This window comes from Manacus candei, unplaced genomic scaffold (genome assembly GCF_025592945.1).
Source record: "Manacus candei isolate 608988 ecotype Guabito, Panama unplaced genomic scaffold, ASM2559294v1 h1tg000095l, whole genome shotgun sequence".
In the NCBI taxonomy this organism is placed as follows: Eukaryota; Metazoa; Chordata; class Aves; order Passeriformes; family Pipridae; genus Manacus; species Manacus candei.
Genome location: NW_026138143.1, coordinates 4,545,920 through 4,573,749, shown reverse-complemented (window position 1 = coordinate 4,573,749; position 27,830 = coordinate 4,545,920). Strand labels below are relative to the sequence as shown.

General features: G+C 36.7%; 1 protein-coding gene across 1 annotated transcript in view; it reads left to right on the top strand.

Annotated features, from left to right (window-relative positions):
- Positions 1-5,103: 5,103 nt before the first annotated feature.
- SEPTIN7 (septin 7) overlaps positions 5,104-27,830 on the top strand; it is a gene marked incomplete at its 5' end in the record, with an annotated part of 63,201 nt that continues 40,474 nt past the window's right edge. The window contains 2 exons of the mRNA XM_051768537.1: positions 5,104-5,130; positions 7,779-7,881. Of these exons, the coding sequence (XP_051624497.1) occupies positions 5,104-5,130; positions 7,779-7,881 (130 nt within the window). The remainder of the gene's footprint in view (positions 5,131-7,778; positions 7,882-27,830) is intronic.

The window sequence follows — 27,830 nt, the reverse complement described above, 5'->3', positions numbered from 1 at the left end:
CTTGGAGGCTTTGTACCCAGGAATCTTTCACAGTGTCTTTTAATTTTTTTTTTTCTTTTCTGTCTGTCATCTTCAACCCTTGGTTCAGTGTTTGTATTGGAATAAACATTCAGGGATGGCAAAACTGAGGAGGAGGAGTTAGGAAGGAAGATTAACAGTCTTGACAGACACACCAAGTGATGTGTGGCTGATGTGTGATCTGTTCTGTTCCTGACACGAGGTCCCAGCTGCCATTTCATTTCGACCCCTACTTTATAGAGTGGAAGATAATCGGTCACTTTACTGTCAAATGTGATTTTGAGTTATACGCAGGTTGCTTTGTGATGATGGGTTTGTGTGCTGCTTTCTGCAGGCAGACTGAGGCTTTTTTTGCAAGCCAGAATAAAGGGGAAAATGCACAAAAAAGCCAAGCTTTAAAATTGTATTCCTGTACTTATAGATTTTATTTAAAATGCACAAAAAAGGTTTACTTCATTTTCAAGGAATTGCCTAACTAATTCTAGTGGAGGTTGAACTATGACAAAAAAAATTGTTGATATATGTGGCTGACCTGAATATTTTGTGGAGTCATCATGGGTGGAACTTTTGATATTGTATGTTTTAGTTATGCAGGCCTGCTTTTATAGTTCAACAACCTTCCCCCCTCCCTACCCCCTTCCTCCTCCCATCTGTCTATAATTAGTTTTGTTTTTCTAAATAGTTAACTGACTTCTTTTTCCTGTAGTCTGCTTTCTTGCACTTTTGGCTGCTGTAACTGCAGTGGTCTGTGCACAGTTACTGTACACTGTCTCTGAAGGCTGTCAGATCTCTTTAACAGACAAGGTTTACTAGTTTGCCTGCTATATCCTCTTTGTTTTTCTTCAGAGTTTTCTGCTTTCCTCCTGGACACGCTGCCTGTAGCTCAACAGGTGGATTATGCTTCTACTCTTTCTGGTCCTTGCAGTGCAGAATCCTTCTTGCAGAATCCTGTTGCTCTTAGATGTCACTCATGTTTCAGCACTATCTTTAATAAACTAGATGATAGTGTCTGGCATGGGAAAAGAGAGCCTAAAGCTCACTCTTCACCTATACTCACTATGTGTAGTGAGATTTTGAGGAATGGTTAAATTTAAAGTCCATTCACTGGATCACTGCTTGAAATTATTGGTTATTGACTTAATCACCTTGGTACTAGAGACTGAAAGAGATCCCCATTTCTTAATTGTGGTTATGCATTGAAAGGATTTTCTTTTTTTTTCTATCTTTTCTGAAAAATATTTTTATTTTTTTCTAATGTAGGCCAGGCCCTAGGTTCACGCTTGGAAGCCAGATTATTTTATAAAAGCAGGCTGCAGCTGATGCCTGTTTGAGGGAATAGAAGTGCTCATTTCCTTTCCATCAGTGCTAGACTTCTACCGTGCAGATTATAGCAGATGTTATTGACTCAGCAGATATTCTGATTGTACTTTGAATTGTGAAAGGACAAACATGTTCACAGATGTTCAGCGTAAGTTTAACTTTACGAGTAGGTCTGGAGAGTTTCACCTTTATATCGGTATTTCCATACCTTTTAAATGCAAAGTTGAGTGGAGTTTTGTTTGTTTGTTTTCAGGTTTGTTTGTTTGGTTTTGTTTTAAAATATAGATTGTGTATATCCTAATTTTTTTTTTTTGTTTTGGTGGAGGAAAGAAACGAAGTTAAGATACTATGTATTATATTAACAAGTGCTTATGGCTTGTAGTAGAAGCTTGACTACACTAAATACTGCTACCCAAAGCCACTATTTGAAGAATGCAGTAACAAAAGCTGTCAGTTGTAAGACATGCAGTTGCTGTCTACCTCTGGGATATGGGAGGACAAGATGGGGATATGCATAAGCTGTTTGTTTTAGGTATTGCCTCGATATTGACAACTGAAAAAATGCAGAGTTTTTTAAACTATAGCAAGCTTTAAGGGGTTTTGAAGATGTTGGGAAGGCCTTCTTGGCAAGTTCTGGAGGCTTCTATGTACTGATGTGGAGACTTTAAACAACTAGCACTGTTAGAAGACATTAAAAAGGTACCGTGTTAGGTATAGTGCAGGAAATACAAGTACAGTGTTTATAGACTAGTCTTTCTATGTAAAGCTACAAACTGTATCCAACTTATGTCTTACTCAGGCATAATGATAAGACATTGCATAGAAGTACTGTGGCTGGAGTGTTTGCAGAAATTTAGCTAAAAGTTCCAAAAAGATGGTTTTAATGATTGAAATCATTGTTAGATCAGGTGCAAATTCTTATATTTTGGCAGCACTGACATCTTTTCAAGGTAAACTATGTATAAAGAAAACTTGCCCTATGTCTATGTATCTTACCAGATCAAATTGACTCCATAGCATATGTAAATTCTAGCATATATAAATAAAATCCCAGTTCCAGCTGTGTGAAATAAGGTAAAAATGACCACCTTTTATTTTCATTGTTGATGACAAGAAACATTGCTATACTATGCCTAATGCAATGAGTATCTGTGCCCTTTCTAATATTGCTTTATGTTGGGGTCAGATTTCAACAATTTTTGCATTCTATGATGCTTCTGGATATTTTTAAAAATAGTGTTTCCTTGAAGGTAACTAGGGAAAAAAAAGGTGTTGTGTTTCTTTCTCTTAGAGTAAGCTTGACTGAGAAGCACTAAAGCCAACTTTGATTGGAAAGGACAGTGACTCCCTGATGTCACACTGCTTTTCTGTTTGGTCTTTTTTTCTCTCCAACTGTCTTCATTAATATTTGCTGCTGGTTTGGCTATGTCAGAAATCCTTGAAGAATTTTCATAACATCATGTTACAGGCTGCTGGTTGCTACCAGTGCACAGCAGCTGCACTTACCCGTGTTGAGTGTGAGCTGAGCTCTCAGGTTGCACTTTGTAGAGGTAAAAAATGTCTTTAGCTCACCTTAGACTTCCATCTCCTCTTGATCAGAGGGATCTGATGTCAGGCAGTGGATATTATGCCAGAGACTGTCATCTTTTGGCCCAGATGGTAATACTTGAAGAATGACTTTAGATTTATCATTCCTGGACACAGTCATGCCAGAATAAAGGAGAAATGTAAATTATGGTCTCGGGGCAAGAACAAAGATGATAGACAGGCTTGAGAGAAAGAAAAAAAAAGAAAAGAAGATTTTTTTTTTTTTAAATTTTTTTTAAATCAATATTCTCCCTTAGAACTCCTTGGAAAGCCACTGATGTTGGCTCCTTTCTCTCATTTGCATAGTTAGAGCAGCTTGCTGCTGGCTATTTTTCCATTGATTCAAATGATGGGTCTAAAACCACCAGCTCTACAACTGGTTTGTGTGGGCTGTGACATTTTGCTTGAGGGAGATCTACATTAAAATAACTTGGAGTGCACAGAATGGATGCATCGAAGGTCAGCTAAGGCCAAATTTGTGATTATTTGTACGGCTTGCTTTCATTTGTGCTAAGTTAAAGCAGAGATGATGGACAACTACGAGAACCAATAGATGTTGGAAGACTTGATACAAAATTATACTTGAAATGCAGTGTAGTGAATACACCTGATATTATTAAATAAAGTGGTTCACATGGACTGCTGTCGTGCTGTATGCTCCGTGATAAGCTGTGAGCATTTTTTAAAGCTCAGGAGCAAGGTCTTAGGCCTGTGTACCATTCCCAGTATGATCAGCTCAGTACTTGGCAGGAGTCAAATAAGTTACATGTTGGGGATCAGTAAGAAAGGATCAGAGTAAGAGATACCAGATGATCATTCTGTGGATCTGTGAGTGTTTTGCCTCTTGGATACTGCATGCAGCTCTCACCATGGCCTCTCCAGAAGAGTACAGCGCTAGAGCAGTGTTATGTAAGAGCAGCAGAAGCAGTCAGAGACACGAAATGGCTTCTTTTGAATGAAGTATGCTACATTATTAAGGCTGTTTTCACCGCAGATACTACTGTGCAGCAATAAAGCTAGCAGGAGGTAATTTTGAAATTATTAAGTCCTCCCTTTGACAATGTACAGAGGGAGTACTTGCTACAGGGACTTTTGTGGATGCTCAGTTTTTATGATGCTAAGAAGAGTGTGCATGGAAGAGGAATTGGTCAAATGATATTGAAATGCAAAAATTCCCCAATCTTAAATGCTAGAGAGGTAGATTTTTGGTTACTATGGAGGTGTTTCGAGAAATATAACTCTCAGTTTATTCTGCTGTATGTACTACCTTAGATATATGGTTTTGGCCACTGATGAAGACAGGAACTTTGGTGTGGCCCATGTGGCTGTTCTTTGCTGAGATGATGGATTTGGTCTCTGTACCTTTTCCACTCTAAAATAAAAATATTATGCAGTACTGTGGTGAAATGAGATTCCATGTTCTGGTGAGCACCTGTGAAGGAAATAAATACCCTTGAACCCATTACAGATTCAGGTAGCATATAGCAAAGAAAAAGCATGCTGAATAATTGGAGTAAAAAGAACTATTGAATAATTACCTGTCTTAATCATTAAATGGTATAGAGGTCATGTAGTATATTACCATGAAATTAAGCTGTCTTATGTATAGAACAAACTAAATTAATGTTACTAACAAAGTAAATTCGGGGCCCTACAAGAGAGCTGTAGAGGGACTTTTTACAAGGACGTGGATTGAGAGGACAAGGGGAAATGGCCTTAAACTGACAGAGGGTAGGTTTTCATTGGATATTAGGAAGAAGTTATTTACTGTGAGAGTAGTGAGGCACTGAAACAGGTTACCCAGAGAAATTGTGGATGTCCTGTCCCTGGAAGTGTTAAAGGCCAGGTTGGTTTGGGCTTTGAGCAACCTGGTCTAGTGAAAGGTGTCCCTGCCTGTGGCGGGGGGATGGAAGTAGAGGACCTTCAAGGTTGCTTCCAACCCAAACCATTCTATGATTCTGCTTAAAATACTGTGTCCTGAGCACAGTAGGTGGGAAGTATTGTGGGTTACTTTGGTCAAATGTAAGTAACTTTTCTTTTCTTTCTCACCCCACTCCTGTTTCTCTTTCTGGATCGCGGCTGCACCTGAATGGACTTGTTGCTGTGATGGTTCAAATTCATCGTTTTACTGGACTACTTCTGGATGTGTTCTATTGATACCTTCCATACTGGAAATGATGGAAACGTGTTGTTTACAAAGTAGCTGTAAGTATTACTTTGATACAGGTGTTTTCTAGCTATTGTGGAAATAGAAGCAGCATTAGGTTTTTAGTAGGTGAACTAAAATTGAGTTTAATTGGCAGCTACTTGCAAATCAGAAAGGGATAAAAGTTAAGAGGTAGCTGCTGTAATATTCAAAACATGAGATCTCACTTGACAATACAGCGGAAGTCAATTATTTAACAAAAAAAAAGTACTAAGTTCTTCTAAAAGCTGTTGCAGGAATTGAAGAAACTCAATTCCTAGTTTGTTCTGGTCTGTTTAGAAGTAGCAAGTTATGAAAATATGCAACTATTTAAAAAACAGTATGTTGAAAGCTTCAGTGTTAATTGGTGTACCAGAAATACGAATCTGACGTCCAACTTCAGTGTTTCGAAAGGCTCTTTCCTGTGGAGTATAAATACTTCCATTAAATACAGCATTAATGCCCAGTGTAATGCTTCATTCATCTTCATCTTTCTGATTAGTAACATTTATATTTCATTATCTAAAATTGTGGCTGTAATTGCTGTAGACCCACTTAACAGAGCAAACAACCCAAAAGTTGCCATCTATTCTCTTGTAGCATTTTATACTCGATCCAAAAGTTCTTAGGAGTAAAACTGTCCTAAATGTGGAGCTGTACATGAAGGAGAAGGGAAGAGAAATAATAATTCAGAACAAGAATTACATGTAAATTGATTCTTTTAAGTGAAAGAAGCATTAGCTAGAGTTAATGAGGGGGTGAGCTGTTTCTGGTAAGCATGACACACATTAAAAGGTATGTAGATGTTAAAAAATGCAGATGGTTGACAAGTAGAACCATAAGGAGTGTCTGACTGTGATTAGATATTTTACATCTGGTAGGATGAATAGCAGTTCCATATCCTTAATAGTTATTAAGGACCTGCATCGTTAAGGAGCTCTTTAATCTTAAAAAGCACTGACCTGCATGTCATGTAATATCTGAAGCATTGGCTGCTCAGAGTTTTAGATTGTGATAGATTCCATTCCTCACATGTAGTTGTAGTAATAGATTGGAAAATTAAAACAAATATTTGGATTTTAAATTCCTGGCTGATTTTTTTTTTTAACGTTTTGAAACCTTTCAGATGAGACTGTTGCTTCACCAAAGGCTATATTGAAACAAAAAACATATTTGAAAAAGAGTTTCTTGATGACACCAGGCAAAGATTCCTACATTTAGAGAAATAATGTTTGTTGCATTGTGTGTATTTGAACTTGAAACTATAACTTAGTCTTTGTAGTGGTGTAGCTTTGCTTGAGAATAATAGTTTGTTTGCCAAATGGAGAAATCAGTTATGTGACTTTAAGCAGAGAGTCCATTGATTGACTGTTGGATTGCAAAGAAACTAGTTGTTTTTGCATTCAATGCTTTAAAGGGGATAGTGGATTTATATGCATGCAAGGAAGGTTTGCTTTAATTAAAAAAAAATTATATTTTTTTAATTTAAAAACTATGAGTTATTACTGCATTAAGTTTGTTCTGTCAGTTTTAGGAAAAAACCCATTGAAATAAGCATGAGTCAACCACATACCAGACTTGAATTAACCATGCTCTACTGCATACAGTAGAAGAATTTGTTAAAAGTTATTTTTTAGAATTCCTCCATCCTCTTGAAGATAATCTTAAGGGGTGGAATTTAAACTTGAAGACAGCACTTTAGCTGTGTGAATGTATATAACTCTCTTAAACTCTGAAACTGAGGCAGTAGCACCATCACATCACATCCTCTCAACTTTGTCTGGGCATAAAGCCTGAAGGCTGAAATCACTGCTCCATGAGAGGCAGTGCCTTGTGTTGCTTTAAGTAGACAGTTGTCTCAGAAGGTATCTCTGTAAAATAACTAACTGTCTTGTCTCATAAGACAATCCTGAGACCTGCTGTGATAACAAACACATTTCTAGGATTCTGCTGGAAGAGTGATTTAAAGGTAGCACAGTTGATCTTTGGAAGATCGCTGGCTCTAGTACAGTGAGGAAGAGGCATTTTAAGCACTTTCAGCATTTTCATTAACGTGGTGAGAAGAAGTAGCAGCTAACATCCAGAATTCTCCTCCTGTTTCATAGCAGAGGCAGTGTTTTGAGTAACTTCTTCACAGTACAAGGCAACTGAAGTTTGTTGCAGGGCCTGCTGCGTTGGTGGAGTTCTGGGTTAAGCCTGAAGGCATCTGCTTGTGTGACCCAGAAGCAGGGGGTGTCAGGGCCCCATTATACTGGGGCAGTACCACCGTGACTAGGAAAGCTTTATTCATAGTACATGCCTGTGTTTCAAATGGGCATTGGTACAAAGTTGATTATACTTTAATTTGTTTGCACGTTCACACTCTTGTGCTTGCACAGTTCTAATGTCACAACTGTACTTGCTCAAAATACTGTTAGAACTGCTGTCCCAGTTTTTTGGCTATCCAGTCAAAAAAAATCAGTTTTCCTGATTTATTGCTGCAGTTCATTGCACTGTCTTGAATGTAGGCGGCTTAGCTTGTTGAGAGGTTGGGTAGACAGCACTTTTCTACAAATGTGAAAATGAAGTTAATGTTTAAATAACTAAAAAAAACAAAACAAACCAAACCAACTAAGAATTCACATGCTTTTCTTTTAACTTTTTTTTTTCTAAATATTTCTTGCTTTAGCAACAGAAGAACCTTGAAGGATATGTGGGGTTTGCAAACCTTCCAAATCAAGTTTACCGGAAGTCTGTGAAGAGAGGATTTGAATTCACACTCATGGTAGTAGGTAAGTTTCTTTCTTTGAGTAGTGATCATTGGTAGTATTTTGTTGTAGTTCTTAAAATCTGTGATGATAATGTAATTGTGTTTTGCATGATCTCATGAGAAAACATGGATCTTCCCCTGCTAGACTAGAGTGGTTAAAAAGAACATGTTATCTGATATGCAAGTTGATGAGGAGAAGAATAAATAATGAGAACTGTATAGTTCATACTGTCTTAAGAAAAACATTTGGTGTGGATCTAGTCTAAAATGTGGCTTGCAAGTATGACAAGTAATTTGAACTTGGATTTTCATTTGAATAAAAAAAAATGACCTTTTTTTATGATTGAGTGCAACATGGCAGACCTTGTACATAACCAGGCAATAGGATCCTGTATATCCTGCACTTCTGTGGCCACAAAACTGTGCTACAAAATCAAAGCTTTAATTTAAACAAACCTTTCTAGTTTGTATGGTTGCAAAGAAAACCAAATGTAAATAGTTTGTTCCCTATGGACTACAGAAAATGGGAAACTACAGTTAGAATGAATGAATAATACCAACCAGAACAGTTCATTTAGGCTTCAACGATGACCCAAATTGTCAGATTTCTTGCAAGGACATCTGATTTATTTTTTTCCTCATTCTTTTGAGTGCTTTTATGATAGTAGACTGTTAGTAAGGTTAGGTACACTTGCATGTAACTGATACTACTGGATATGTGACCCATTTTTGACGTGGTAATGATCAAAATAATAATAATTTTAGAAGTGTTTTGTAATAACCAACTGTTGCTTTGTTGGTTTCTAGCTTTCTCTTTTGTAAATTGGCCAGCTTGATAATGCTTCGATGTTTTGTCATCGAGACAATGGATATCTTGTGCAGACATTGTGTACATGTAGCACATAACATAATAGTACTGTTGACAGAGTTAGAAATAAGGGTCAAATTGGTGAAAACTCGTAGTTCAATCAGTGAAAACTTGATGTAGATAATTTAAAATTTTCTTTTGATTCTGGAGGTGAGTTAGAATTTTAAAATTTGAGCGTTTCTTTTTCCTTTGGAACTTGATTACAGGTTCCTTTGTAGTCTGGCATCCAAGTGCATAATTCAATATTTGGTACAAAACTCTTTAGTCTTAGATAAAATTTGTGTTTCTGCTATCTGCATGAAAAAAAAAGAAGAGGAAGGGACGAAACTATCTTCATAAGTGGTAGATGTAGTGATGTGTTAGAACGGGAGAAAGTCTGTAAAATTACCTTGGTGTTCTTACGTTTGCCTGTAGCTAAGGTAAAAGCAGTTGCACTTAGGAGAACTGTAGAAGATTATGACTGTCAAGAAGAAAAATGGGTGCAAAGTTAGATTGAAAATGAGATGTTGGTCAGAAAATTTTGTTCCTAGTTTTACTATTTTTGTGCTTACTACTAAGATTTCATTCATTTTCATGGAAATTTTAGCCATTGTCTGGAAGTTTCCTGAATTAAAAATGCATCTAACTCTCTTCTTTTAACCCTTAAGTATAGAAATCAGATGCTTGAAAGTGAGCATTTAAACAAAATGATGGCTAATCTTTTAATACCCTAACATCTGGAGAGGGGTGGGGTAGAGAAATGATTCTGTTTCAAAGTTACGTGCCCTGAAAAAATGTCTGTTTTAAATATGAGGATGCAACAGTTTGTGTATTACTGGTCACTTGTGTTGGTAAACGTTGCAGTGTAATCTGCAGTTGGATTTTTAGAATTGTAATTATTTATTGCTGCATTCATCCTTTGAGATAGTGTTCTCTGACTTGGTTTGAGGTCTTTAGCTGACATAATGGTACAGTTCTGTACAGTAAATGGAATTACCTGTAGTCTATTTGTTAAAACTTAAATGTAGTGCTTATCTGTGTATGGTCAGCGCTGGAATAATAACAATACTGAACGTATTATCTCTTGGAGATAATCTAAAATATTCTCCTGTTCTTTCTACTGCCAAGAGACATGTGTGCATGGCTACCTTTTGCTGTAGATTGCACAATTACTAATCTGCTGGCTATCTGCTTTATTTGTTGGTACTTGGGTGTCAGTATGTTACCTGTTTGTTCTGAAACGAAAAATGAGAAAAACAATGCTTGTGGTTGCTAAATGGGTACAAGGAAGAAAACAAATCATAATCAAGGTCTGTGATCTCTGTGTCCAGCTATTTTCGGGTGTCTGTGAGGCTTGATATTGCAGCTAATGCATTTGCACAGAATCTCTTTTCTAGTTGTCAGTTTAGTCTGGAATTATCAGTTAAACTTCATAGATGTGCATAGCACGATGTCTGGCTTTTGTCTTGGAATGTGTAGGATGAAAAGTCACCGGAGCAGTGTTCTGGGGGGATTTGTTGGTATGGTTGTACTACTGTGTGTGTTTCTGCTATTGCAGAAACAATTCAGTGGTCAGTTTAACAGTGTAAGATATTTGGGACCGAGCGAGTATTAAGTACAGCATCAAACAGATCAGATGTTACTCCCAGTTGGAATTTTTGCAGGGATATTGTTCAGTTTTGCAGAACCTTTCTGGTGCTTAAAGTGTGAATGTACTCTATAAAATGTGTATTTTCCCAGTTATTGCCCTGGAGATGATGGGCCTGCCCATAGCAGCATTTGGTGGCTTTCTGCACTTCTGTTCTGCCAGTGAAGTTGGAGAGTGGACTTTCAAATTTGGGGGTGCATATGGCTGAGCGATTGTTAAATAACTTATAGCATGGTTTCTAGACCAGGTTATCTGCTCCATATCTGGACTGATCTAAGCTGGTTGGGGGCACTGCTTTCAAAGTGACCGCACTTCAGCCATGTGGCCAGTGTTCTGTCCTGTAACTTACTCTTTGAGCCAGGACTCATTAAGATTAATTTATTTGAGGCTTGTGATGCTAGTGAGGTCTTTTCTGTAAGTATGGTTGCTAATTTTGAGGTGTTCTGGTGTTAACATTAAGTATAACCAAAGGGTGAAGTGGTTATGAACTGCACTCATATGTATAAAAAGTGGATGTTTAAATACTCTTTTTATATTTAATGTTTTAAGAATCTTTGAAAAGTTAATCGTAACAGAAGTGGTGTTACTTTATAATATTTACCCATAATAAGCTCAGCATTTGTCTCATTAAACTCTGTTTTCTCTAAGTCATATTGTTTCTTCTGTTAGTGTTTATGAACTTTTCCTAAGAAACTGAAGACTGAAATATCTCTTTGTTTTCCTTATTAATCAGTTGTCACTCTCAGTTATATTCTCAAAGGCTAAGCAGTAGTTTTTGTTGCACTGCTTCTGAAATGACTTGGTTTATTGAATAAAAACTAACAGGCACCTCCTCTGAGAGTAAGATATAAATTAGGCAGAAATATGCATTAAACTGAGCTTCATTCTTGATACTTTCAAAGTAAGACATTTAAGTAGTGGTTCCACATCTGAAATATTAAAGCTCAACAGTAGAAAAAATATCAGGCTTGCCTTAGTAGGCTGCTTCCTTCATAATCTTGTATAACCTCTTCAAGTATAAGATAGTTGTTGAAACACTTGAGAACCCGACATAAATATTTAGTCTGTTTGAAATCCAAAGTGTATTCTCTGCATTTCTCTGCTGTATGGGTTTTTTTGGAGGACAGTACATGCCTAAGTCAGATGCTTAAGGAAGGAAGATTTCACAGTTAAAGAAAATCTTAATTGTCGAATTATAGTTGTCTGTTTATTAATATAATTACACTTGCTTAAATAGTGGGCGTATGTTTTTGGTTTAGTGTAATGAGGTGTGGAAGAAATAGTTACTTTTCAGTATTTCTTCCTTCTAAACACGGAGTCAGGAAATCCCTCTTTTGTTGTTCTTGTATTGAAATGTCGCTGGTAACGTGATTTGAACCAACACCCAAGTAGATGCAGAGTCATAATTTTAAAAAATTCTTTTCTCCTGTGCTTTATGTACTCAATAATAATTATTTGTGGTGACTTTTCCTAGAGCTATATACTTTAAACTGTTCAGGCTTCATGAGTCTTATTAGAGACTGGACTTTCAAATTTTATTTTATTTAAAATCATCTGATTTGCAATGTGCAGAACACTTAGAGTCAAGTGACTTTTCAGAGGACCTTTCTATGAAGTTCGTAATTCTTGCGCAACTGTTTGGTAGCTTTGACTTTGAAAGCTGTTCTGAAACCTGTCCTATAGTAAATTGTCTGTTTTGTTTCCAAATTGTTGCTTTAGCCTTGTAGATCACCTGTGGATTACAACTTAAAGGAAGATGTCACGCAATATTGTCATGGTGCTTAGTTTGTAATTATATGCACACTCAAGTGTTTTGGTTTAAACATGTTTTTTTGGCATGGATGCAAAGAAAAGGACTGTATTTTGCAAGACTTGAAGTTATGTTAAAGTAGCAGCACATTGATTTTAAAATGCTTTTATTGTTCACTGAAGAAAACTTGGGCTGGTTTAATACTGGTGTCTTCTGGTGATGGATCATCTTCTGATTAGAATTACCACTCTCATTAAGCATGTGGTAGGTTAGGAATAATAAATAAATGAAAAATAATCTGTGGATGGGCAGTACAGTTTAGTAGAAATAGCTGTGGGATGTTCCCAGTTCATGTTGATCTGCTGTGATTTGAAATCTTGTTAATTAAGGTTTTAGTGGTGTCCCTGGTACCACCATATCTGAGTAGGTGCTTGGCCTTTGGCGTGACCTTCATTACCTGGTTTCTTGGGATCAGGGAACTATCATTGCTGGGTGTTCATTGCCTAACCTTGACATTATTCTAGAGGCCTCTAAGCTCTACTACCACACAATTGTAGCTTAACTTTCTTTTAAACTTACTGAAGGGGAAAAAAAAGTGAGTTTTGACCTTTCAAGTAAGTTCTTAGCTTTCCCATGTTACGTTGTTGCACTGGAGCTTTTCCTTGTGTTTACAGTCAGGAGAGTACACTGGTATACAGCTCTTGCAAAGAAAAAGCATATTATGGAAAAGAACTGGCAAAGTTTCTTGCATGTGTTCTGCCTTCTTTTTCCCTGTGACTTCTCACAATACCTTAATTGCTTCTGTCTCCTACCCCTGCTACATCTTTGGCTGCAGCTCATCTTGAGCTACTTGCTTGGTGACTGCCTGCCTGTCTGGCCAGTACTACTGTGCCAATGGGCTAGGGCCAGGTTAGACAGCACTCTTTCACTTCTCAGGGTACCTTTTCCATAAAGAAAAGTCAAAGTCTGGGTTCAGCTGTTGTGGTGTGGTGGATATAGCTCCCTTAGGAAACTAAATAAAAAAAAAAAATTAAGCTGCAGATATTCTGTTGACAGAATTATGATGTTTCCATGAAATACAGAGTTGTTTTTAAGGTTACAAAATTTTCCAAAGAAGGAATTTGTGTTCCGGTCATGGTGTCTACAAAGTATTAAAATTGATGGCTTAATACTTACATGTACCTGATGGAGATGCCAAAGCAAAATAGGTTTGAATGGAGTAGATAAAACTACTCCAGATAAAAACTAAGGAAATTGAAAACTGATGGAACTCAAAATGGAGGCAGTGCATGCTTAGAGATGACATGTTCCTCTAGAGTAATCTCTGTTGGAGTAATACTTCGCCACTAGCCCATCACTCCTTTTTGTGGAAAGAAGTTGATAAAAATTTTTTGAAAAGACAGAATAGATGAACTCTGAAGATCATTCTGTGAAGAAGTGAGTGTCTGTTCAAGATGGGAAAGATCAGTAACCTAGCAGTGAGTTTACTGGCCTGCAGTGCATGATTTTCCCCTGAGTTACTTTCAGATGAGAGCATATTCATGTGAGTACTTGGCTTCAATTAGAAAATTTTCTCTCATACTTTTTTGTTGGTTTATGGGTGGATTTTCTCTTTTTTTTTTTTTTTTTCTCCCTCTTCCTTTTGTAATGCAGTGAACTACAGTTTACAACATGCTTGCTCTTCTTGCCTCTTTTTTTAGTGTTGGAAAGAAACCTGCACGAAGTCTAAAACCTGATGGAGGAAGAGAAACTTTTTACAGTGTGTTATTGTTGGAAGTTTATTGTCAGGCAAATTCAGTTAATCTACCTATTTGACCTTATCTAGAAACTATAGCTCTTGAAAGACTCTCACAAGTTTCTGCTAATGTACTGGCTTTTAATCACTCAATATGGGGAAAAAAAATCATCTTCATTTTTTGTTAGGCTCATTTTAAACATTTTCCTCTCTGTACAGTAGCCTAAAGATTCTAATGACCAGAACTGAAGTTGGTATTTAAAAGGATTGATCTTCAATTCTCATTTTTTAATTGTTTGCAATTACGACATTAGCTGGAATTGTGGTGCTTAGTGGATAACTTCTAAAGAGCCTTTGGATTTTTTTTTTCTTATTAAGTGTTTGGATGCAAAGCTTCTTGAGGAGATTATATGAAAGCCAATTCCAGTAAGGTGCCTCTTACTGGATACTTGCAGTTACATGACTCAAATTCTGACAACTAACATTAAATACCAAGTATTAGTATTATTAAAATATTACATTGTAAAATTAAGGTAAGATTTTGTAAGGCTTAGATTTTTGAATATAGACAAAACTGATCTCCTGTGCAGCGGCATTTTGGTCAGAGCCTAATTTCTCTGTTAAAATTCTTTGTTTCCTGGTAAAGGTTTTCATGGGAAGAGACTTTTACTTCTAAATGTGTGGATGTGAACCCGTAATTTCTCAAAAATCTGCCTGTAACCTAATTGACTTTTATTTCTTTTAAAAAGTGATGATTCTGTTGGAAACATTTTCTTTTTTCGATGTCATTACCTTGTCAGTCTCATAAAAAATTATATTAGTTCTTTTACTGGGTCTCTAATAGATGAATTCAGGAAATTTCATTAGAAATTTCACAGTATTTTCTAATGTGATACTGTGTTCTGCATTGTGTAGGTGTCATCTTCACTTTTTTAAGCTTTGTGAAGTTTTTTGGTAGTTACCGATATAATTAATCCTGTCACGGTGTTAACTGCTTTCAGCCCAGTTGTAACTTTTGCTGTGTTTCTAACTACATAAATACTTTTGCTCCAGGTCATTTTTCTTATCCTAGCTTACCAGTTTTTCATTTTATTTCCAAATAAAAATGTCCATGCTGATTTTATCCATCCGAACGTGCACACACATGCACACGAGCACACGGTTACTTTGTTGATATTTAATTTATTGCAGTACCATTGTTCATTATGATGAGATCAGCATTTGAACCTGATTCTTGTTCCCATTGATGAGAGGTTTGTAGGTCACAATTTAACTGAAATGAACGGATCTGGCTTTTTGATATTAGAATAAGGATAGTTAGTCACTGCATGATGTTCTAGCTATGCTTTTGTAGATGCTCAACTGTAGTGGCATTTAATGTGTGAACTCGAACATGTCTTAGAGAAGATACCAAACTAATGGATATATTTTATTTCTTAAATTGGTTATCAGGTGTCCAACACTTGTTTTGATGCTACTCAGCAGATTGTCCTGAGCTGTCATGGTGCACTGGTAGTGTGTGAGCTAAATGTTGCACATCTAGTAAGCAATGACCTGTTAGAAGTTACACTACTGCTGTTTTCAGTTCCTTAGCCCTGGATAATAAGGTGCCACTTTACTCCAGGACTGGTTTTGGGTCCATCTTTGCCATACAAGCCTAGAGCATGATTCAAAGTAGAAGCCAGTTTTTTGTACAGATAAATATGCTGTATTAGTTTAAAACTGACTCTTTCTTGTTGACTGAGTATGTTAGGCTTGCCTGCTGTATCAAGAACAGTTGACAATTTCATGAAGGAATAGGTTCATACTCTAACCAAAGTGATATTTGTGGATAGAGTATTTCTGATTTAAATATCCAATTGTTGTAAAGCCACTGTGACCCATTAAGTGTGATTCACTATGATTGTTTTCCCTCTGATTTTGCTAGTCAGAATCCATTTGAAACTGTTAAATTTTCTTTTTCTGTTGTTTTTCTGTATGTAGTACGATTAGTGCATGCAACTTTTATTTTGGGTTTTGGGTGTTTTTCTTTTGAGCTTCTGAGCACATTTACTGATAAGTTAGAGTTTATGCCATACTCTTGTCTAGAATTACTTTTATTGAAGAGAATGAACATATAATAATAATTTTAATTCTCACTTCTATTTGGGTATTGTAGTCTGATGGTTTTTCTAGTCATTTACCATAATACAGTACTTAAGGCAGAATATCTAGACTTCACCAGTGGTTGGAGGTTTCATCAAAATATCTTTTTCTGTTTGAGTTCTTGTCAGCCTTTACTTTCATCCTGGTTTTTCACTGTAGGTAGTTTTCCAGAAGCACAAATGTAAGAACTCTTGCACGCTATCTTGGAATGGTGCTAAGTTTCCATCAGTGCTGATTTAAACTGTGTTGAGTGTGTAATGATGGCATTCAATGCAGTTCCTTCCCTCTGTTAAGCTTGAAGTGAAAGCTTTTTTTGAGGGTCCTAGCTTCCTAATTTCACAAGAAGTTCTAGCTTTATATCACTGAGATTTTGACTTCAGTCATTGATGGAACCTTAAGCCAGAAATTATGCTGACGTCTTATAACTGGAGCCACACGTGTGTCGAAGTTAATGCAAAGTGCATCATTCTGGTCCTTCTGTTCATGAAACTTCTGCTTTGAAGGCTAAACGACTGTTTCATGAGGCAGATGCTTCCTCAGAATCGCAGAAATGGTCTGTGATTGCAGAAGGCCAAGGGCTTAATTCCCTTAAGAGTGAAAAGCAATGCAGTGGAAGGACACGGATAAATGTGGGCCAGCTAAAGGCATCAAGTGTTAGTTCTAACAGCATCTGGCCATGGTGTTTTACTGCTTGGGAGTGGTGCTGCTTTCTATGTAAGGTGACAGCTTGCCTTTTGGAGAAGAATCTGAAGCATTCCCAGGTGACATCTGAAACTGCAAACAGCACTGCCATTTGAAATAGCAGTTTTGCAGTCTGAAGTCATTATATGTTAAGTTTTGAATTTATGGGCTAATGCAGAATCTTGGGTTCACTTTCTGTTTCTAAGGCAGTGAAAGCAGCTGTTCGATGTCTGTGGAGCACTTACAGTACAGGATAATGAGCATTGTGTTAAACTGAAGAAATATGAAACAAACCACTGCTGAAGTCTATAATAATCAGATAAGCAGAAGGTGACACTAGATAAACTCGAACGGCAAAGAGCAACAAAGGGGATTCATTGCACACATGCATCAGTTGTTATTGCCTGGATCCACATTGTCTATGTCATCTGTCTTCCGAGACAGAAATACTGTGTGTTGTGTTCAAAAGCATGGTAGGGAACCACATGTTTTAGAAGTGAGTGACATAAATTTTCAGTTTGTTCCGGTGTTTTAGAACTTGCTGTCCTTGATCTATTGTCATTTAAGACCTGTATTTTTTGACCTTAAATGTTACTTGCCAGAGATATAACAAAATGTTATGTTGTTCTACTGGGATGGAAATGCTCATTTTCAAGGCTCTAGTTGTCACCAGTCAGACCAATGGTTCACTGAACTAAAGGGTTTTGAACTGTTGCGCCAAATGTAGTTGGATTTGTATTCTTTTGGAATAATCTGTTTTTTGTTACTAGTGAGGGAATCTCAGGAGTATTCTGAGTTTGTCTCATGAAATATCTGAATGATTTACCCATGATATAACATTCTGGTGAGGAGCTAGTTTAGCTTTCATTTATAAATATCTCCTGTAACCCTGTGATGTAAATCTGTAAAACATTTACTTTGAATCTGTAAGCTGTGATTCATTAATTTGCCTTCACATCTGCACGATTCTTCTGATGAGGAGATATTGTTAAAGTTTCTGTCTCATGCTACAGGGGGTTTTCTGTGAGTTAACTTCTTTGTCTTGAAAGTCAGCAATTCTCTTTTACCATCTGTTCTTCCTTGGTTTAATGTATGAGACAGTTTTAATGTCAGTTTCCGGTTATTTTTTGTTCCACTGTCTTCCTTAATAGCTATTTTTATCTGCCATTGATGAAGATGGTTTGGTTTGTTTTCTTTTTGTCACCCCAGAAAATGCTTTACATGACAAGTGGCACTGCCTGTCAAAGAGGCCTTTGAGCAACTCATGTAATACCCTGCATTAAAAATATCCTGTCTTTACGTAGGACTGCAAGAATAAGTAACAGAAGGGGCTTTTTAAAGGACCTGAAGACAAACTTGACTCTGTACAAGAGTTTTCTTGGGTCTTGGATGAAGCGTGATGTGTTGAGAGGTCAGCGACATAAAGTAGTGTTCAAGTTTATGTTTAAGGGTATTTCCCTTCTGAACTTAGTACATTTTGGTCACCAGATTTTAAACTTGTATCTCCAGACTTCTGGCAAAAGACCTGGGGAAGGTAGAAACCTTTGAGATGGTTGCCCGTGTTTGCAGCTGCCTATTTGTCTGTGCTCTCAGCAATGGAACTTAAGTTATGATGAGAAATCATATAATCTGTTTATATGTGTTAAGTGTATAACACTCCCTGCTCTGAAGAAGCCAAAGGTAACCTTGTTACTATGAGTCTTCCAATCCAGGAAGAAGTAGCCTTAAACAAAATCACAGCCACCTTGTTTCCGTGTATTCTGAAGCCTCTGGGAGGGAACTAACACAGAAGTTATTCTGAGCAGGAAAAGTGAAGCTTCTTGTCCCACACCCCAGCTGTTTTCCACGGGACCACCATGTGTGGCCTGTTGATTACCTGAAACTCTAGCAAAGTCAGACCTTGAAGAGGATGAGCTTGCTTGCTACGCCAAATCCCCTCCCCTATCTAGGTTACTGTATCAATAAAATATTGATACAGTAAAATAAAATATTCCACATAAAATGCTGGAATTTTTCCATTTTTATTTGGTTATGGTCTGGGATACTTACAGTACATGCAATTTTTATTTGAATTATTGTTTCAGGGTTATATATTGTCTCCTACTTCCTGAGTAACTGAAGCTAAAAAACTAAACCAATTAACACTGCAAGGCAATATCTTCTAACAGTGGTTTTGCAAAATCAATACCTACTTCTACTACCATACAGGTAGAGCTTAATCCAACAATGCACATCTATTTATTAATTCACTTAATAGACTAACACAGCTTGGTGGTTGAAAAACTAAATCCATGTACTTTCTGAAGAAGAAAAACACTGTGTTTCTGAAATATAGTCCTTACTCTGTACATTTTGATCCTTTTACCTGCAGTTGCTGAACTGTTCAGTAATGCAGTCACTCTATGATCAAACATTTTTTAGTGACTGAATGCAGAGAAATGAGTTGAGACCTGGATGATCAGGCCAGATTTTATCTTTAAGTATTCCTTGAGTTGAAACAATTTGGCTGGAATAATCACAGCTATTTCAGTCTATGTAATAAGTAAAAGGATATGATTTTTATACACTGTTAGTCTGTCGTTTGAACTGAGGACAGTGTCCAAGTTTTTATTTGACTGTAAATTTATCTGCTTTGGTTGATTTATGTCAAATGGCAAGCATTCAGATAGCTGAATTAAATAAAGCTGACTCAGAGGAAGTATTTTATGAACTTTGCGGATACTTGGACTGTTTGAGGTTCTACTCAACAGTTTCTGCTTTTACAATAAACACATTTATTCTATAACTAATTGAAAAACATTTTCATATACCTGTCTAATTAGACAGAAGCTAAGACCTGCAAGTTCAAGACAACTGTACTGTGTAATCCACAGACAAACTTCTAGGCAGTATATGTATATCTTCTTATCCCCCAGTTTTGGCACTCTTCTAAAGTATACTGTCTGGTCCCTTTTTTTTTTTTCTCCTAAAAATAAACTTAATTTCTTAAAGTTATTTGCTTTTGGGGCACAGTGAAGAGTGCTCTAATTGTATTTTCTAATGCCTATTAAATGGTGTTGAGTGGCTGATTGAGACCAGGCAAGGATACAGACAGCAGGATAAGTAGAAAATACAGAAAATCAGGAGGAGGATCATCATTATGGCAGTAGCTGAAATCATGACATGGTACTAATTTGGAGAAAACAGGTATCTGTAAAGATGGATGAAGAGGTCTCCAGTTGCGTGCCTCCTGCAGTTTCTTGACTCTGCTTGTATAGAGCTCTTTTAAACGCTTCTGAACAGCTCTCCTGCTAATAAATGTTAAGCAGCATTCTTGCTTGAAGTTTGTGACTAGCTGAAGTCTGTGACTTTGGTTTTTGAGAAGTAAATTTTGAGTTTAATAGCATCTGGTCCTAACTGTTGATGGTGACTGTTTTATTATTTACTATTTGTAACTTTTCAAAGACACATGTTGTCAAGAGATCAAAGTAAAAATCTGTCAATTGACACCATGAGCTTTGGGAGATAAGTGATATTTCAAGGAAGTATCACTGCTTGCTTGGATGCCTTTCTACAGAATTGTAGAGTAGTTCTGGTTGCATGGAATCTCAAAAGTCATCTGGTCCAGCCCTTATTCAAAACACTTTCATGTACTTTTTCTTAAGCATCTGCTTTTGTCTCCTCTCAGGAGGAGGATATTGGATTACATAAAATAAGCAAGATCCTATTTTGGAGTCACAGTTGATGACAATGGTCTGGTATTGGTTGCATTCTTGAACTTCTGATGAAACACAGGCTCTCCAGTCTGGTTATTAAAATTACTTGGCAAATGTTTCTGTCAAATGAGTTTTGTCAAACCAGATAACTTGATAGTCCAAGCCTTCACGGAGATAGTATTATCATCTAGAGATTCATCATCGTATGATGAGATGCTGCACAGTAGTCGTTGCCATTCAGCTTTCTCATTTTTCCATTGAGGGGGTTTCATTTTGCCTCAAAAAAGGCTGAATTACAAAAATACTTTTATACCATTTCTACCAGAAGTAGAGCTCGGGAAGATGGTTGTAGATAGTTTGATAGGACTCTGGAATCCTTGTGAAGCTAATACCCTTTAGAATTTGTCTGTCCTTAAATTTGTGTCCTGATGCGCTTTGCTGTTGCTAATTAGGTGAAGTTAGGGCACTCACAATATTAGTGAGAAAACGAAAATATTTTTCTGAAAAGTGGATTTTTTTTTTTTTTTTAGCCAAAGATTAAATAGGGTTACCTCGAAATAGATAGAAATGGACAGAGACTAGAATTTGATTAAACTGCATGTAACGACAGTTTTAATTTGAATATGCAGAGTGTGAGGACCTTTGTCGATGTTTGTCTTTTTAATAAACTGGTACAGAAAAGACAATGCAATTAATGAGTAACCCCCCTAGTCAATTATTGTATTCCTCTAGCATTTTTAAAATTGATATGTTATTGCATCTTTTTTTTCTGTGCTACTAAAAAGCAGGGCAAGAAAGGCTTCCCTGTTACTGGTAATATGAACTGCTGGCAGATTATGAACTTTTACTGCTTATTCAAATAAGATTGGTTGTCAATATTATGTATTTACCAGTTTCCTTAAATGACTGCTGCTATCATCTTAAAAAATAAAAGTAAAATCAATTTAATGCATGTGGAATATAATTAATATTTAAATAAGTAGTTTATTACAATGAAATAATAATAATATAAAAAAAGCAAACATGCTTCTCTATAGCTGATGTGTTTTCTACTTGTTTTCATGTTTCTAAGTGGCTTAATGTAGGTATATAACACTCAGGTGTTATATGTATAACTTAGGTTATCTTTGACTTGCGAATGCAAAAATAAACACTAAGGTTAGGATACTTTTCTGACTGCATTTAGTGGGTTTGGGGAGTCTTTTCATAACTTTCTCTATGTGCTGTTCATATTTGTGCTTTATGGAATGCTCCCTTTTGACAAGATGCCCTCTCTCCCCAGTAAAGTGGTTAAAGGTTTAATTTGCATTTTCATCCCTGTCCTTGGCTGCATAACTTTTAATTCTCCAGAACCATCTTCCCTATCCAATCACTAAGAGTGGTGGGATTATTTTTGCTTTGCTTTTTGTCTTGTTATTATTTGTAATTTTTTAATAAGGAGAAGAAAGCTGCTTGCTAATTGTCCTGCTACTGAGAACTACACCTTTGCAGGTATACTAAAAGAGTCAGTACTTTCTAGAAAAGCATCACATCTTAAGCTGTTTTTGTCTGTGTAGACACACTGTTAGTACTTCAGATGAAGCTTGGAGCTGGCTCTTCTTAGTTAATAATATGAGTGTGTCTCAGCACTTTTATCTCTACAGAAAAGATAAAAGATCAACTTTGACACAGTTAGAAATATTGCGGATTTTTGTGTCTTAGAGAGGTAAGTGTATGTGCCCAATTTAGTTTGGCAGTAATTGCTATATATTTCCTCTCCTGAGAATTCTCCCCGTAATCTATCATGTTAAAATACCTGATTTTTCATGTAAGATATTGCTGGCACATATACTAGTACTGATAGTATTATCTGACAACTCAATAAATATAGGACAACTCAATAAATATTACCTATATATTATGAAGAGGCAAAAATGTGCAGCTTCTCTTATTTGTAATGAACTGCAGTGTCAATTTGCTGTTTCCCCCCCTTTTTGGGTTTTATATAAAGCCTCTTCATAGATGAAGTTTTATGGTAGATTTTGTAACAAACTCATCTTGGGTTTCTTGATACAGTGAGAGGCTATTAAATGAGGTGTCCGTAAAATAAATAAAAATAAAATTTAAAAGAAAAAGTGAGCAACTGAGAATTTTTTGTTTCCCAGCTAAGAAAGCTAAGATAACTAAAAGGAGTGACTATCTTTGTTTCTGTGGATGTTCACATGTCATTTTTTTTATTGTACCTTGATTACATTTATGCTTCTGAGAATGGAAGATCAAGGGCCATATATTGCATGCCTTTCTACCTGTTTTTTTCAAGCTGCTGTGTCATAGCAGTATCATTGAGTATATTTGGCATCCTTTCATGTCCACTAAATTGTACAGATCTTGTTTCTGATGTTTCCGGCTGCGGCTTTTTTGTTGATGTACTTTGGACTCTTTCCGGAAGGCTTTTTATTACTTACTGTTCAAAAAACAGTTTTAGCTCTTTCCACGTATTCTGACAAAGTGACTGCATATGTCAAAACATATGGATAGCTTCAGAGTTATCTGCTTCTAGCAGCAAGCAAAAGCTGTGGTTCTTGGAGCTATTCTGGGAAAAAGTGAGGACTTGACATACTGGGTGTGAAGGTGGGAAAGTACCGAAGGGGAAGGTGAAAACAAGAGACAAAGGAAACATCTTGTATTGCTTCTCAGTCTCGAGATGTAAATTTTGATTTGCAAAAATAATTAGTAATTGAATTTCCATGGATAAAAAGGTGGAAAAATGTGACTGGGACAGATATTCCTGCTGTGTGCTGCCATCTTGGTTTGAATTCCACAATTCAGATTTAGTGCTGGATGCTGCTACACAAGTGGAAACCATGTGGCTGGCTGGTGATAAGGTAGGCAGGGACAGCAGAGAGCTGTGGCTCATGGAGAACCTTCCTTGCTTGGATCTGCTAACTAAGGTGAATTTCTGTTGAGCCTCTTGCAGTATGCCACAAGAGGTTGTCAGACCCATGACCCACAAGGATTTCTGTTATCTCAAATCTGCTGAATACAGCTTTTTCTGATCTTTCCTTGAGGTGAGGTTACACTGGAATAGTGCAGTTGAGTGAAATAGAGGTGATATACCGTGTTTCCCTAAAAGATTAGGATAAATGAGTTGCCAACAGTTTGTTACTAAGGGGATTTCTTTTTGTCAAGGGAGGCTCATTGCCTGTCTGCTTGAGTCATGTGTGCCCTGGACACTATGCATAGACACTGCTTAGAATGAATGCAATTGCCTATCTTCTTTAGAAGATAGCTTTTGTAATTGGTCTAAAAATTGTATCGTGGGGAATTTTTGAAAGCATAAATTCTCTACCTCTTTCATCAGAAGCTTTTTTTCCTTTTTTTTTGTTAATGGGAGTGAGCTCATTGGGTGTTTCCTCTTAAATGTATTTTAGTCTTGCCCTTTCTGTTGTCAAAATATCACTAAACAAATCCAGTAGTCCTCTTGGTATCACTTACTCTGGTTTATATGATTCATGTCTAACAAAGACTGGCACTGTAAAGGTTAAGTGCAGAATTGGTTCCTGCACAGATGTGGCGATCCATTTGCCCTTTGTCTGAATCATGCTGTGAATCTATTGACTGCCAAGGTTTTCTTGCTTTTTGCCTTGTAGCTTGTTGGGAAGTTTACTGGTTTCAAAAGGTGCTAGCCATAACACTTTAATCTGAGGTCTCCATCTAAAAATGTAGGTCATGATAAATCAGCTGCATCCAGAACAGCAGAGGATACTGTTGGTCCAGAGTGCAGTATGGCTTAAAAAATGCAAAGGAATATATGGAAGTTATTCCAAAGCTCTTTGCCTTCTTCAGCTCTTTTGAGACATGTAATCTCTCTCTCTAATCTGGTTATAGAGGCCTTGAATATAGGATATGAATTTCGTGTTCTTTCTAATAAACAAAGCATGGATATGAAAATTATGGTTCTGTGTTTTGGCTGTTTTTTTTTAAGAGTCTTACAAAGTAGCAAAGAAAACATTGAATACTTTGTTGGGAACATTTTTTTAATATAAAGTATAAGTTTTGCTAAAATGCAGTAAAATATTAAATTTATTAAAATATTACCTTTTTAATTTTCTTATATAAGTTGTTGTGTAATACTGTTTTTGAATGGTGTCATGGGGATTTTGTTGGTTTTTGGTTTTTTTTGTTGGTTGGTTTTTTTGATCATGTCTGTATTTGCTCTTGGCCATGTTTGAGTTTATGCATGATGACTTTGACTTGTACTATGTTGATAATTTATCTACTCAAGCTTGTCGAAACTACCCTAGCTTGCCTTTCAGAACAGGCTTCTTAATGTCTTAGTTCTAAGCCTGCTAATTAGTAGTCAGCATTGGTCATAAATCATTGTGTATGCTCTGAACAGGATTAATTGAAAAAGCTTTCTGCCTTGTTTCAGGCGTGTTTTTCTGGTGCTTTTTGTTGAGGATATATGAAATGTAGTAGTTGTCTAGTGTTGATCCTTCTCACTTAAATGCACCCAAGTTCTAAAATAGTGGTTTATCTATGCTTTGGGTCCAGTAGTGGTTTTGGAAAGAAGCCAGTAAAAAAAGATAAGGATGACTTTAAAGCTGCATTGTTGTGGGATTTTTCTGTTTTGTCTTTTCAGTAGTACTAATCTGTTTACTTTTATATAAAGCTTGTATGTGAAGAGGTGCTCAAATATATTGTTTTTTGTGAAGTCTCATGAGATCTGATACATCTGATCTACACATTCCTGGTAGGAGTATCTTTACTGTATACTATGCTATCTTTCATTTTCAGAACTGTGGGAATAGAGATTGCTTTAAGTTTCCTCTTTTAGGAACCAAAGGCACTTAATTCAATTTCTTTTAAGACATTCATTCATATATACTTGCCAAAATACTATTCAAAATAGCCTAACCATGTTCTGCAGCTTATTGCTGCCTGGGTCAATGGACTAATGTTAGAATTGTAAATAAAATATATTCAGTGGGCTGTGAAATCTCTTGAGAGTAGAAGTGTGGTTGCAAAAATCACGTGGTTTTATGTAGGCTCTTTTAGGTTTGATTTTTTTTTTTTTTGAGCGGGATTCATGAATAGAAACGAATAGAACTAATTTCTAGTCCCTCTCTAATAGTGGAGTTAAGGGGTTGTTCCCAGTAATTATATTCCAAGGCACCAAAATTATTACAGTTCTCATCTTTGGCTCTGGGAGGGGGAGAATCTCTACTATTTTACAGGAATCCTGCTGTCTTGGTTGGCAAACCACCACCATCTTTTTGGTGGGGTCAGTGAAGTGTCTCTTGACTTGCTGGTGGTCCTTTAGTATGAGGAGATGAGGACTAGAAAGTACTGTTCTGCTGTAGATGAAACAATGCTTCTTTCTGCTCCTGAGGGGAAAAGGAGTAAACAGCAACAGCAAGGCTCTGTGTAAGGAAGCTGGAGTCCAGAAGCATTAGTACAGATGTATATTAAATATAATATAAGGAAAAAACTGTTTTGGGTGTGTTCCTATTTGGTTGAATAAAGCTTACTTCCTCACTCCCATCATTGGGTGTGGGAAGACAAACCCTAAAGTTTTGAGGAAAAGGGGAGAAGGGAGGTTTGTTTCCTTTTGGGATTGAATATAAATTATACCCCTATAATTAGATAGTTTATCTAGGAAAAAACTTTTAGATAACTGAGGCAAACAGCAGTGATCATGGAAAAGAGCCCCTTGAGACTAGGGAAGTATTCTGCATTCAGGTTTTAAAATTAGTGCTTTTATAGCCTAACTCAGGATTGTAGATGTCTGTGTTAACTATCAGTGCTGCTTTTTCCCCCATACCTTTTGTTGGGCACTGGAACACTTGTCCTTCCTTGTGGATAAAAGACAGTAATCAAGCTGCCTGTTGTCAGATCCCTCTTAGTCCACTGCCTTGCTAGATGACACTGGGACTTCTTGAAGAATTTCAAAAGGTGCTGAAGACTAGAAATGTCATGTAATTGTATAGACACTTTGCAAAATTCTCATAGGATTGTTGGACTTTTTCCTCCCTGAAGGACAAAATAAATAAGCTTTTTCTGTTCTACAGTAGGTTAGTTGGCTGATCAGTTAGCACAACTGTTACTGGCTAGCAAGTCTCACTTGTGTTTCTGGTCTGGCAAAACAGTGAGCTGTTCAGTTTTAGCTCTGATCGAAATTTCATTTCTGAAGTGGATCTCCCAGTTGTTCCTGCTTACTGGGTTTTCCTTCACATCATGGGGCAATCCAGCAGCATGTGAACTCGTTTTCTTTCAGGAAAAATACTAAATCAGAAGATTCTGTCAAGGAATACAGCTAATAGGGTTCATTTGCTGATTAGCATTCAGTCCATCTGCATTGAGGCTTTTGTTGAGGACATTTCTCAGGAAGAGAGAGAGTCAAGAGGGCTGAAAGAGGAACCTGTGCTAACAGTTTGGTAGGAAGTGCCACTGGTGTCCAGAAAACCAAACTTGATTCTTCTAGTTGAGGAACAGCGTGTACAATAATAGAATTTATAAACTTTTTTGTAAGTCTGTACTTGCAATAAAGCCCACATTAGCTGTTTACAAATGAAGGCAATTTTTCTGAGCATAGCTGTTTCCAGTAGAAGTGTAAGTGTGGCCTTACGTGTAGTCAGGTCTTAGTTCTTGTAGTACAACTTTTTAATGCAAATTTTGCATTGGATGTAGGAAGTAGTTTCTGTTTTCTGTGAAGCGACTGTGATTCTTTTTTTAAAGGATATAAAGAACCAAGGTGTCTAGTAGCAAACTTTAGAAGTCTGGGGGTTTTTTGTGTGTAGAAACTCTGAGAATCCATAAGAGCACATGACATATTCAACATGCAGGCTGTACACTGTAACTTAAACATTTCAAGTTAAATTGAACTAGAACAGTTCCGATTGCTCTTTACTGATAGATTAACTTGTCAAGTGTTGAAACTTCTTGGTGGTAAAAGCTTCAGGCTTGTTCATCTTAACTCCATAAATGTCAAGGCACTTAGCATAAACAGGTAGCTCTTGAGGATTTGCAGTGGGTTTGCTGCATTTGCTTTTCCTAATGAGGAAATTAGCAGATAGTTCTTTTTCCTCTTTGATGGATGGTGGGATTGTAATGATTCCCCCACTACAGTCTGTTCCCGTTTCTGACATTTCAAGATGATCAAATAAGCATGAGGAAGCTTGCAGGAACATCTGTAGTAGACTTGAGGAACTTTCAAATATTTGCTGAGTAAAGGCCTATAGTCATCATGATCTTTAAGTTTAGGAAATTGATTCTAACAGCAAAAAGAAACCAGTGTAAAATAATTTTGAAATTCTAGTTGGTATTAAAGATGTGAGCAGTTTTTTTGTGCTACTTTACAGATGCTGTGAAATCAGTGTAGCTTGGAGCAAATCTGACCTGATTTGAAATGACAAATTTAATTCTTAAGAGTATCTTGTATCTGTTATCAGAGGCACTATAACTGAAAATGGCTTTTCTGTTTCTTCCTGT